This window comes from Onychostoma macrolepis, chromosome 04 (genome assembly GCF_012432095.1).
Source record: "Onychostoma macrolepis isolate SWU-2019 chromosome 04, ASM1243209v1, whole genome shotgun sequence".
Taxonomy (NCBI): domain Eukaryota; kingdom Metazoa; phylum Chordata; class Actinopteri; order Cypriniformes; family Cyprinidae; genus Onychostoma; species Onychostoma macrolepis.
In genome coordinates, this window is record NC_081158.1 from 5,375,110 (window position 1) to 5,387,990 (window position 12,881).

Consider the following 12,881-nt stretch of genomic DNA (forward strand, 5'->3'; position numbering starts at 1 on the left):
AGTTGTCCTAATGAAGTTCTTAGAAATGCATATTACTAATAAAAAATTAACTTTTGAGAGATTTACGGTAGGAAATTTACAAAATATTTACTTAATGTCCTAATGATTTTTGCCATTTGCTACACATATACCTGTGCTGCTTATGACTGCTTTTGTGCTCCAGGGTCACACATTATCATAGAGAAAAAGGCAGCATTTAATTAATTCAATTCTTTAAAAAAAAAAAACCTTAAGTATTTTGTCATGATCATTTATTATTATTTCTTAGAAAATAATATTTTAACAAGCCGTTTATCAGTATTTGAAAAACTTGTCCATCAGTGTGGAGTGACTAGCATGACAGGAAACAGGAAATGATGTCATTGACGACCCCTGCAGACCCTCATGAGTGTGTGTCAAGTCTCTTGAAATATCTTTTTATGATGAGGCAAGGGTAGTTGTTGAATGTCATGTGGTGTAACTCCCCAAAAATGCAATAATTTTTACCATGAAAAAAATCTATATTTATGTAATTTTTTTTGTCATTTAATAATCAAGATTCAATGAAATTGTTAGTTGTTTTTACTTGATGGTTACACCACATGATATTTCAGTGCAATGCTTTTTGTCTGTAAATTCAAAGTCATGTGGTGCAACCATCATGCAGAGGTCAATAAACCCCTTGAAATACCAGATCATTTGATCTTGTGTGACATGACGAGGTCAGTTCAGGTTGTAAGTCAAAATTGTCATGTGGTGCAACTCCCCCAAAGCTTTTTAAATGAATGATATTTGTTTAAAAAAAACTTTAGACCTTGAAAAATAGGTTAATATCCATTCATACATGCATTCAATGTGTAAAGAAAGTATTTTGGTGTGGTTATACCATATGACATTTTTACAGTCAGTAAACTGAATAAGCATCCAACATGAACCCAAAGAGTAAAATTCTCTTCAGAGCGTTTGAGCTTGCTTGCCGAGGCAAGGTCGGTTTAAGTTGGAAAATGTGTGGTGCAACTCCTTAGAAACGTCATGCTTTTTATGAATTAAAAATGAAATTCTGATATCAGATAATTTGATCTTGTTTGACGTAACGGTGTCAGTTCAAAACTGTCATGTGGTGCAACCTCCAACTTTCAAAACCACGTGACACCATCATGAAGTTGACGTGTGTTTTAAACTGAATTTTGAAGGCTTGTCTGCAGTCTTGCACACTGTTGATTTGTGGTTGTGTGTGAATGAATCAGGCGTTCGGCAGGAAGGCGGGTCTGGGCGCCCAGAAGGTCAGCAGTCAGAGCTTCAGCACGCAGCAGAAGCGAGCTCAGGCCGTGGACAGACTGCAGGAGGAGAGGAGCTCGCAGACAAGCAGCAGCGCTGAGCCCGAGTGAGTGAGACGCTGCAAACATCTGAAGCTCACAGTCAGAACACATGAGCATCTGCTCATCCTGCGCTCGGTCTGTGTTTGCAGAGTGTTGTCTCTGAGCCGCGCCTACGAGAGTCTGGAGCTGCAGCGGAAGAGAGACGAGGTCAAGCTGAGCCGTCTGGACGACAAGAAGAAGGAGCAGGCGGAGCGGCTCGGCATGGGCTTCGGCGGACGCAGGTCAGTTGTTCTTGTTAGTTGTAAGTCTGGGCGGAGTGTGATTTTGACCATTGAGATGTGATTGTGGGCGGAGTAGGGCTGGGCGATTTTTACGATTTTAGCGTTTAATTCGAATTTTATGTTTTGCTACGATTGAATTTTTTTTTTTATATATATATATATATATATGTATGAGGAATCACGATTTTGAATAGAAATGTTATCAAAGTTAGAAGTAGACACTTTGACAATATGCCAATAATAACAGTAAAGAGAAAAGAATGATCCAATCACATTAACCGTGTGACGCGTTCATATCACTAGGTGGCATTCACACAGAATGCGCTTTTGTGTTGACAAAGATGCGACGCAGGCAGAAGAATAGGTAAAACATGCAAGAAGATGAGAGTGAACTTCTTTTAACTTGAGCGCTGTGTTATTATAATGCCGTTTCATGCTGCAAGAGACGTGAGCGCAACAGTCAAACACGTCCATGTTTACATCAAAAAAAACAACAGAAAAGCAGTGCAAACGAATAAAAAAACCTGTGAAGAACTATTACTGTATGTCTGATATTTCATGTTTGCATCATGGTGACAGACTGAAAACTGCTGTTCACTGTTTTACAGAACATTTATAGTTAATAATAGTCTGCTGGTGTTATACCTTCAGTCATTCTGAATTTAAATTAGGCCCTACCTCAACTTTTGAGAATCTTTTAATGCATTTTCCTCGTATTATTTCTGAACATATAATATGTGTAAGACAAGTTTTTACAAGATGTAGTTGTAGTTCATGCATCTTTTCTACAAATATATTTAACAAGTGATTTGTTTAACATGCATCATGTTGACAGCTTCATGTGTGCTGCACTTGGAGTAGAATTTACTTTAACTAGAGGGTTAATAAAGAACAAGTTACTTCAATCATGTTGTAGTTACATTTTCAAGTTGGCTAAAAAATCGAGAATCTGTCAAATGTTCTGAAAAAATTTAGATTTCATTTTTTTGCCATATCGCAAAACGTTTAGGCTAAGTGTGATTTTGATGAATGTGATGTGAGTGTGGGCGGAGTTTAATGTGCTGTGTTTTCCAGCGGCCTGTCTCACTCGGTGACGGAGGGCATGCAGATCATCCAGCAGGAGTCTCCGGGGCTGAAGTCCTCCAGCAGGAGAGCGTATGAGGAGGACGAGGAGCAGGAGGACCACCACTTCTCCTCCAGGTGACGCTTCGTTCCTGAGGCTCTGTGTCGTTTGTGTCTCCTGCTGTGTGTTCATGAGTCCTGCATCTTCTCACAGGCTCCTGGATGAAGCCGCGGGATCGTCAGATCAGTTCTTCTCTCGGTGGAAGCCAGCGACGGTGCAGACCGACGTCTACCTGGACCAAGACGAGAGGTCAGACGAAGGACTGACTGCACCACACTGGATATACAGCTGACATGTGCTGTTACTCAGTGTTTCTGTGCTCTCAGGGTCTCGGCGAGGAGGAAGGAGCCGCAGGCCGTCTCTGATGACGCTCAGAGGAAGTTCGGCGACGCCAGAGCCATTTCATCAGACATGTTCTTCGGGAAGCAGGACAACTCCGAGGTGACGCGTCAAACAGACGCCGCGGAGAAACATGAGCTCTGTGGTGTTCAGGGTTCCCCCGGGTCCTTAAGTCTTAAATTTAGTTAGATCAAATATAAGGCCATAAAAATCTTAAATTGTACAAGAAAGTCTTAAATTTGGGGACAGAAAAGACTAGAATTGCGAAATGGCTTAATGTGACGATTAAACTTCAAAAGGCTATGATTTCATTAAATAAATCTGAGCGCTGCAAACACGCAGAGCTATAAATGTGAACCGGTGGATCGATAAGAAGATAATGCATTATAAAAATCTAAACAATGAGCAATTTCACACGAGTAGATGTGAGATATGGCTCTATATGGGCATTGCTGTGGTAGGTAATCACAGTGTGTTACACAGCCGTTCCTCACGTCTACTCGTGTGATATTGCGCTTATACAACAGTTCAACGGCACGAGTGTGTAAATACATTAGAAACAACAACGGAGTGTTTTTAAAACCTCTCTTTTGTGCAGAACTACTTCCTTCCGCCACAGATTCAAATCTCAAGTTGACGGTTTATCAGCTGAGCCCAAGCCTCCGTTACTAATTCCAAAATATCACTTTAGAACTAGTAACGAAGAAACGTTGAGTTGCTTCATTAAAAGCTTACTGTATTATGAGAGAGAGATCAACAACAACAGCCATCATAAAAGTTGCTAGGCAATTCAGTCAAAAGTACAAAGGCAGCGCTCTGATATACAGCATTGAATTTAGATAAACATGAGATTTTGCCTAAACTATTTGCTCTGGAATAAATAGATTGAGACCAAACACTGCCCATTAGATTTACCCAAAACAAATTATATCTCATGTTTAAGCACTATAGAGACATCAGAGCTAGCAGTAAATTCCAGAAGATCCGGCTGAGGTGAGGCGCTCTCTCCACGGGTTCATGAGCGCTGAACAGCCACAGACACCCTGGAGCTCACAGCTCCGAAAACACCAATGCAAAATTTCAAATAGACGTTATCTTTATTAACAAACCGCATATTTGAAGTCCAAACAAGTACATTATCGCCTAAAAAACTCTTATTCTTAAATTATAGTGGATTTGGGCGACCGCTATGACACTCGCTGTGAAAAATACGGCAACTTCGGCAAGCGGAGTGATACAAATGGTGAAACGGTTAGAGGAGTAATCTGATTAGAGGAGCCAATCAGATTCGAGGACCAGAAAGAACTGTTGTATAAACTAATATAACAATTGATTGATGATAATTGTATAAATAAATATAATAATTTATACTTTTTACTCATCCATTTTCTTAAAAATGCGAAGTGGATCATTTTATAAAACATTTTGTTTTGTGAAAACTTGTACATGAATTTTTAGTTTAATATGTTAGACATTGCACCACCGTGCTCATGTGGTATTAATTTTATTTGTGCAGGTGTTAAAAAAGTTCTTAAAGTCTTAAATTTGAGCTTAAAAATCCTGCAGAAATCACGGTGTTATTCATGTTTTCTGATTGTAGTATGAGGTTCGGGCGCGGCTGGAGAATTTCTCGGGCAGTTCATCGATCAGCTCAGCCGATCTGTTCGACGAGCAGAAGAAAACAGCAGGTGCGTGATTAATCGTAGAGTAATCCTGAGTATACTGTCCTGCTGGTTATTTATCTGGAGTACACTGTTTTCATCTGACACTTCCTGAAGCTCATATGACCGGTGCTGGGCGTAACGCATTACAAGTAATACGAGTTACGTTATCAGATTACTTTTTTCAAGTAACTAGTGAAGTAATGCATTACTTTTTCATTTACAGTAAAATATCTGAGTTACTTTGTTTCCCATGTATTGACTGATTCAGTATTCCTCAAAATGAATAAAAAATGAAATGCAATCTTGGAATATGACGCAAACCTGCAATAATTAAATATGTTAATAACTGAATTTACATTTCCTTCAGCTAAATGCTTATTCATTTCACTTTTGGTGTGAAAGGCCTTTTACATATGCCAAAAATAACTTTTTTTTTTAAATATATTAAAAAACATACAAGCAAGCCCAGCCCAAATGAGAAAAAGTAACGCAAAAGTAACGTACCGCATTGCTTTCCATAAAAAGTAACTAAGCAATGCAAGTAGTTACTTTTTTAGGGAGTAACTCAATATTGCAATGCATTACTTTTAAAGGTAGCTTTCCCCAACACTGGGACACACGTAACGTGCCGATGTTTTTTAACGATGTTTTGTGTGTCTCAGCGACGTCCAGCGGCTCGTACAGCCTGAGTAAGGTTCTGCCGGCCGTGCCGGACATGATGCAGTTCAAGAGCGGCGTGCGCTCGGTCGCCGGGAAGCTGTCGGTCATGGCCAGCGGAGTCGTGTCCAGCATACAGGTCAGTCCCTGCGCTAACTAACCCATAAATGACCCGTCTATCTGTGTGGATGAGCTCTGACTCTGTGTGTTTCTGCAGGATCGCTACAGCACATGAATCCTGAGGAATCTTTCTTCGGACGCCTCTGTAGATATCCATCCTTTACTCGGGCAGCATTCCGTGGGTTTGATTGGGATTTTGTTCGTTTAATGTCGCAGCTTGAGTTTTGACTGAAACGAGTCATCATTTGATCACTTGGGGACCAAAACTCTTTGTTTATTTGAAGTGAAACGTTTGCACTCTTTGCTCAGATTGCACTATATTGCAGCTGTGTGTCGTACAGGTGCGTTTGTTTACGATCACGAAGGAGGAGGATGTCGTCACACGCTCGTGTGATGCTGTTTTCATTGAAGAGCTTTATATTATGTGTAATGTAGCACTGCATATGTGTGATGAATGATGATGAAGATGAGCGGCTCGTCTGGGGTCGTTTTGCACACTACAAACGTGACAATCATTCACCTGAAGCCTTATTCATCTCATTGCCTTATCTATGTTTGTTTATGGTATCTATGTTTATCTTGCTTTATCCTTTACGAACATGAGGGGTCATTAAACGCGGTGGGTGATTTATGTGGTAATTGGTTTAACTCAATAAAGATCAGATTTGATAAGAAACTGAGCAGCGTTTTGTTCGCTTATAGCTATAATCTGTCATAATGCAAAAAAACAAAAACAAAGAGACCATAAGATTTGTTGTATATTTCAATCTTATAGATATTCTAATCATATGTAAATGAATAATCAAATAAAATTTGAAAATAAAACTGCTTGATCCCTGTGTTGCACATATATGAATATTTTAAAATTGATATTAAATCTAAAAACTTTTTTATTAAAAATTATTTTAATAATGAATATATTTAAGAAATATACATATCAAACTATTAAAAAATATGGGCGGAGCCTAGCCTTACGCTGAGCGCCAGATATTTCCCGCTCTTCCTCATTCTCAGAGTGCTGAGTTTGACTTATTACCGATATTTGTGTACCAGACACTATAATTGTTTAAATCTTTTACTTATGATTAATTCCTGATATACTATTAAACTATTATTAAAAAATCCCCATTTAAAACCACACGCAACTGTGATTGGTCAGTCCTGACCAGCGCAGAGAAAAGTAACGGCTATCACGTGACAAGGCTGCTTGTATGCCCTTTCAACAAATATAATTTTCAGCGAAACAGTTACACTTCTTAACTTTAATAGACACTGAAATAAGCACAAACAGAAGAAAGTTAAAACAGCATAAATATTATTTAGACTCGCCGAGGCTCCGCCCACTCCGTTACGTCAGTCCGCGCCTCGCTCTGATTGGCTCCCAGCGGAACGGCTGCGTGGCGATTCCAGCCTCCGACGAGAGAAACTTCTCAAACTTTACAAACGCAGAATAACTTCTGTTTTCTTCAGCGTTATCCTCCTGACGCGCCGCTTCAGAAGAGAGCTCAGTCATGCAGGCCAGCGGCGTGAAGCAGCGGCAGAAGAGCGCACACAAGCCGCAGAACGGAGAGCCGCAGCGGCGGCGGAGCGAGGACGAGCCCGGGATCAGAGGCGCTGCTCCGGGATTCAGTCCCGATGCGAAGCTCTGCGTCAGTCTGCTGTGCCTCTCAGTCTCGCTCTTCATCGCATGGTGAGTCTCAAACACGGCTGTAAACCCCAGCAGACCGCTCTGTGTGCTTTAAAGCCTGCTCTCGGCTGTCCTCCGCAGGCTGCACCTCCAGCAGAGCGCGAAGCTCGCAGAGATCACCCACAAATACGAGCTTCTGCGCGCAGACAGCCGCGGCGTCCTGGAGCTGGAGCACAGACTCACCGCGGTCTCTCAGCAGGTGAGCAACCGCTCAGATCCTCATTCAAACACCTGTGACACGCACACAGAGCTGTGTTTGCATTCAGAGTGTTTTGTTATCTTTATATCTTTACTCGCACCGTTTCAGAAAGACTCGTGCTGCACAGTATTTCTGTGGAAACCGTGATGCGGTTTATTTCTCAGGATTCACAGATGAACAGAAAGTTCAAAAGAACAGCATTTATTTGAAATAGAAATATTCTGTAACATTATAAATGTCTTACTGTCACTTTTGATCGATATAATGCATTCTTGATGAATAAAAAAAATTAATAATTTCTTTATTATTAAATAATAATGACCTCAAAGTTTAGAATGGTACTGTATCATGATTTCTGAAGATCATGTGACTGAAGACTGCTGAAAATTCAGCTTTGAAATCACAGGAATAAATTACATTTTAAAATATATTCAAATAGAAAACAGTTACTTTAAATAGTAAAAATATTTTACAATTTTACTGTTTTTTTCTGTACTTTGGATCAAATAAATTTAGGCTTGATGAGCAGAAGAGACTTCTTTTTTTTTTTTAAAAGGTAGTGTATTTCCTAAAGATGTAACAATGAATAGATGAGTATTATAATGTGTTATAACTGTGGTTACAATTGTTCATGAGATCATACAGTGCATTATAAGGCATAATTCATGCATTAAAACTACTTTATAATGCATTATATGTGACCCTGGACCACAAAACCAGTCATGAGGGTCATTTTTTTTTTTAAATTGAGACAATATTTGTCTGAGATGCAACTATTTGTAAATCTGGAATCTGAGGGTGCAAAAAATATCTAAATATTGAGAAAATCTCCTTTAAAGTTGTCCAAATGAAGTTCTTAGCAATGCATATTACTAATCATAAATGAAGTTTTGATATATTTACGGTAGGAAATTTACAAAATATCTTTACTTAATATCCTAATGATTTTTGGCATAAAAGAAGAATGGATAATTGTTACAAATATACCCCAGCGACTTAAGACTGGTTTTGTGCTCCAGCGTCACATATATAAAGTGTTACCGAGACTTCTTTCAAAGAAACATTACAAAATTCTAGTCATCTCAAACTCTTGTGTAAATAAATCGAAATGTTGAAATGTAACAGAATGAGTGCTGAGCGGGTGTTATGTGTGTCGCGCTGTGACCGCAGCTGCAGGCCTGCTCCTCCTCCGTCAGCTCCACGCTACACACCTCGGCGGCGCTGCAGGCGGAGCAGGAGGCGTCTTCACTGCGCCTTCACTCGCTGCAGGAGCGCCTGCGGAGCGGCGCTGTGAGGGAGGAGCTGGAGGCGCTGAAGACGCGCTCGCGGGCCGCACACTCGCGCGTGACGCAGCAGGTGAACGCGGCGGAGGCGGTCCTGCGGGAGCTGAGCGAGCGGCTGCAGGAGGTGCGGGACGGGACGGGGAGGAACGCGCGGGCGCTGGAGCGCAGCGAGGAGGAGGACGCGGGACGCGTGCGCGATCAGCTGCAGTGGAGCGAGCGCGGCGTCTCGCGGGTCCAGGAGCAGCTGCGGCGTCTGGAGGAGCAGGGGCTCGAGCTCCGGCGGCGGCTGGACAGCAGCGCTCCTCGCGCTCAGAGCTGGCAGCGCGCGCACCTCCCCGACGCCGAGGAGGCCGTGCGCTCCATGCTCCGGGTCCGCGCGCAGCTCAGCGACACCTACAGGAGGCTGGAGCAGCTGCAGCTGCGGGTGCGGAGCGCCGAGGAGCGGCGGAGAATAACTCCGCTACTGTCCTCCACCGATGCTGCTGGCCGTTACAAGTGAACGCTGCAAAGACAGATTTTTACTTTAGTCAAAGTACAGAAGTACTTGCTTTTAAAAGTACTACATTCCCCTTTTTTTTTTTTATATCAACGCAGTGTTTTATTATTGTTATAAATAAGTGTGTAACTTTAGACGCCTGACCAGACGCACAGCTGTATGTATTAAAAACTAAGCAGAAATCTGGGTTACAGCATCCAGACAGTGTACGTGTTAAAGGTTTTAGTGTGGAAAAGAGTAAAGTTATATCCAGTTTGACAACAGGCCGTGACAACATACTGCCCAAATGATTATAAAAATGATGAGAACAGCTTTACAGCTCAATAATACACATTTAAACAGGAGAATTGTTTTTAAACACATGATTTTACTGTGAAAACACTACCTCTACCTTTACTTGAAATGGCTGTAAAAATGAGAGCAACGTTTCTTACAATCTGTAAATGAGGAATGAGTAGAGTTTAACCAACTAGACTTCAGTCTTCTTCTTGTAAATCCTTCAGAAACCCTGTTTAACGACTGAATGTAAAGGTTTTGTTTTTTGCCTCTTTTTTTTTTTTTTTAAAGATCAATCACAATTGTTAGAATGATCACAAATTTCAAGATATGGGGGCAGAAAATGTATATATTTATATAATTTCATATAGTTAATCAATATCACATGAAGAGGGCCGGGTTTTTTCTCCAAAAATCAGCATGATTACAAATGTGATCTTGTTTATTGAACTGTTGTGTGAAATCAAGAAGTTAATTAAGAGAGTTCTGTTTTAGACACACATTGCCTGTTTCTGCTGTATTTCGCCAGATGCACTGTTTTGCGTCTCGTTCCTGAACGAGTCCTCAGTTTAAATCAGCTCTGCTGCCTCCAACCCTAATCAAACGTTTTATGCTTAAAATATCAACACGTCATATATGTGTTTATAACTGCATGTAAAGCACAAAGTGCATCAGTGTGTGTTTCACAGAGGAGGTGTCACATGAATCAGAATATATTTAATAAATCGAAATATTTATATGTGACTGATTTATTTATGTGTGCACATTATTCCAAAGGGGGTTTCTTCATGCAAAACTTTTTTTTTGTTTTTTTGGGTGTCACTTAGGCGTGGCCACAGAAAACAAACTCACATTCTGCTATAATCATCCACTCATGATCTACTCAATACTTCAATGTTTCACTCAGATTAATACATCAGATAATCAAAGTTAAACAGACCGAGCTCTACTTTCACTGTACGTCATGTAAACAGACTCACAGTAATCCGTCGGGATCGTCCTCTCAGCCAATCACAGTTAATATGCTTGCCGACGTCATCCATAGCATCGAGGAGAACTCTAAGTGCTGAGATGAAATGATTTGTGAGTACGGCCGCAGGACTCGTGTGTCTGATAACATGTCAGTTAATGTGATTGCATACTCAGCCCTGTTTGTGACCGAAGCCTGTGGTGTGCTCTCTTGTCCAGTGTGCTCCGGCCGTCTCTCGGAGCGAGGCTCTGGACGCGGAGGTGTCCCGGCTGCAGGAGCGCTTCTCCAGTCTCGCCGGTCAGCGGCAGCAGCTCCAGCTGAACCTGAGCGCTGTGGCTCGGGCCGTGGAGAGCGCGGAGCAGCAGGTCTCCAGCGAGGTGAGCTCCAGGCTGGCCTCCATCCGTACGGACGTGCGGCGCATGGCTGGGCTGGAGGGCGAGGTGGAGCTGCTGCTCAGCCAAACTCAAGCCCTGGAGGAGAAGGTGGCGCAGACGGAGAAGCTGATGGTCAGGCGCATCGGTGACCTGCTGGCCGGCAGCATCGACCGCGTCTCGGCTCTGAGGAGCTCTGCTGACAGGAGCGGCCAGCGGCTGGATCAGATCAGCGCGCTCGTTCACCAGCTCTCAGAGGTGCACCGCCAGCTGTCCGAGCGCGTCCTGGCACTGGAGAGCGGACAGGCCAAGCTGCTGAGGACCGCCACCTTCGCCAGCGACCTCAAGCCCAAGGTCTTCTCCATCAGGCAGGACTTCGCCGTCATCGAGCCCAAACTGGACGACCTGACGCTGAGGATCGGCCTGCTGGCTGAAGACCTGATGAGCCGAGAGGAGGAGCGCAGTCAGAGAGACGAGACCACACACGACGCCTTGAACGAGGAGGCGTGGACTCCAGACGCTCGGGACACTGAGCAACTCGAGAGCTCCTGCGTGAGGTCTGCTGACTGAGAAACACTGACGTGAACATCACCACGAGATGCGGCGTGATCCTGACTGCCAGACCTCACTGACGAGGTTCTGCATGCAGTGTACATCAAAGAATAGCCATCTACGAAGCATGGTACACTTTACCAGCCAGAAGTGTGATGCTAAGAATTCAGCTTTGAAATCACAGGAATAAATTACATTTTGAAATGTATTCAAATAGAAACCAGTTATTAGGAGGAGTGTATCTTTCAGGGATGAAGTCCGTTCTCCTCACATCCACGTCCTGCAGAAAAACATGTTCAATAAGGTTTGACGAGCAGAAAGTGTCCAAGACTTCAGTCTTTACTCTGAATATATTGATTGCTTCATATTTTAAAACCTAACAAACTTTGAACATTTAAAACGTTTTTGTGAAAAATATGACTGCTGTTTTTCTTTGAAATAAATGTTATTTTAAATGTAAAGACAATTTGCATTATTTTTAAACACAGTAGTAAACATTTGAAGTGGATCAAAAAAGTTCATCAAAGTTGTCCAAAGACAAGAACGCATCTTAGTTTAGGTTTTGATCCGCTTCAAATGTTGACTACTGCTGTGTGTTTGGAGTCTGCTAACACAAATATCAGTGAGGCAGTATTCACGTATTACAGTAGTTTTCTACAGCAAGCAGTCATGAAACTTCGACAGTGATTCGGGGTCTCAGGGCTGTGTTTTGATTGCCGTGATCCATGTTTGCATCTGTCATCTGCTCCTGAGACAATCTGCTGTATGTGACGTTTTAGACAAACAGGGCGAATTAAAGCAATATATTTTAGTTGTTTAGTTGATTTTAATGCTTTGTCATGTTTTAAATTATTTGAAGTCATCTTGAGGCACATTTTTGGATGTTTGCTGATAAACAACGTTATATAGAAAATGTATTTATAAATAATTAAAATACATAAATGTGAGAAACGCTCTCATGTCATGTAAACAAAGCTGATTCTCAGTAGTTCACTTTGAGGTATGACTTAACAGTAAGTTTTTACTGTAATTTATGTGTAAATATCAAGGATTTTCCATTTTATGACCTCTTTAAAATACAGAAATGTTCAAAATTTGTGAAATGTTCTCATCATGTTATATTAATATTAATTTTGGATGTTATTTTAGGTATTGCATTGGTCATTTGACACAATGGTTTAAAACATTTTATTGGAAAACAACTACAGTGTATTGTATTTTGGTTATTATGATGACCAGATTAAGATCTGATTAACTTACACGGCTTCTCCAGGTCTACACATCATGCTTTAGCAATCAGGTTTGGTCATGTATCCAGGTTTTTCAAGTCTGTGTGAATTAAAATCATAAAATGTCTTTTTCAGTTGTTCTAGTTTATCTTTAGCTGACGAATGCTTGTTTTGTCTTACTTCGAGTTGTTTTAAGTCATCTTGAAGTGGGCCAGACACCCTGGATGAGAACCACTGGATTAATTAAACAAACAAACATAATGATATGAAAAATGCATTTATAAAATATAGAAATATGTTAAACTGCCATTCCCGTTTCATGTCTTTTCTAGGTGT

At 41.5% G+C, this 12,881-nt stretch overlaps 2 protein-coding genes across 4 annotated transcripts in view; both read left to right on the forward strand.

The window, feature by feature from the left end:
- arfgap3 (ADP-ribosylation factor GTPase activating protein 3) overlaps positions 1-6,158 on the forward strand; it is a 12,066-nt gene extending 5,908 nt beyond the window's left edge. For both annotated transcript variants that reach the window (XM_058773100.1, XM_058773101.1), the window contains 8 exons: positions 1,227-1,363; positions 1,448-1,579; positions 2,654-2,779; positions 2,856-2,951; positions 3,029-3,143; positions 4,642-4,729; positions 5,368-5,501; positions 5,580-6,158. In XM_058773100.1, coding sequence (XP_058629083.1) covers positions 1,227-1,363; positions 1,448-1,579; positions 2,654-2,779; positions 2,856-2,951; positions 3,029-3,143; positions 4,642-4,729; positions 5,368-5,501; positions 5,580-5,597 — 846 coding nt within the window. In that variant the 3' untranslated portion in view covers positions 5,598-6,158. The remainder of the gene's footprint in view (positions 1-1,226; positions 1,364-1,447; positions 1,580-2,653; positions 2,780-2,855; positions 2,952-3,028; positions 3,144-4,641; positions 4,730-5,367; positions 5,502-5,579) is intronic.
- A 335-nt stretch (positions 6,159-6,493) lies between these two features.
- Positions 6,494-12,825, forward strand: ikbip (IKBKB interacting protein). Of its 2 annotated transcripts, none has more exons than XM_058773107.1 (3): positions 6,494-7,172; positions 7,251-7,368; positions 8,539-10,160. In XM_058773107.1, the coding sequence occupies exons 1-3, from the start codon at positions 6,994-6,996 to the stop codon at positions 9,148-9,150; spliced, it is 909 nt and encodes a 302-aa protein (XP_058629090.1). In that variant the 5' UTR covers positions 6,494-6,993; the 3' UTR covers positions 9,151-10,160. The 2 variants fall into 2 exon arrangements, with proteins under 2 accessions (XP_058629090.1, XP_058629089.1); XM_058773106.1 differs by lacking the exon at positions 8,539-10,160 and adding an exon at positions 10,612-12,825 and having other exon boundaries at positions 6,654-7,172.
- The last annotated feature ends 56 nt before the right edge of the window (positions 12,826-12,881 follow it).

Coding starts and splice junctions, on each gene's coding strand:
- ikbip (XM_058773106.1), top strand. CDS start 6,994: ATGCAGGCCAGCGGCGTGAAGCAGCGGCAGAAGAGCGCACACAAGCCG. Junction 7,173..7,250: donor GTCTCGCTCTTCATCGCATG/GTGAGTCTCAAA, acceptor TGTCCTCCGCAG/GCTGCACCTCCAGCAGAGCG. Junction 7,369..10,611: donor TCACCGCGGTCTCTCAGCAG/GTGAGCAACCGC, acceptor TCTCTTGTCCAG/TGTGCTCCGGCCGTCTCTCG.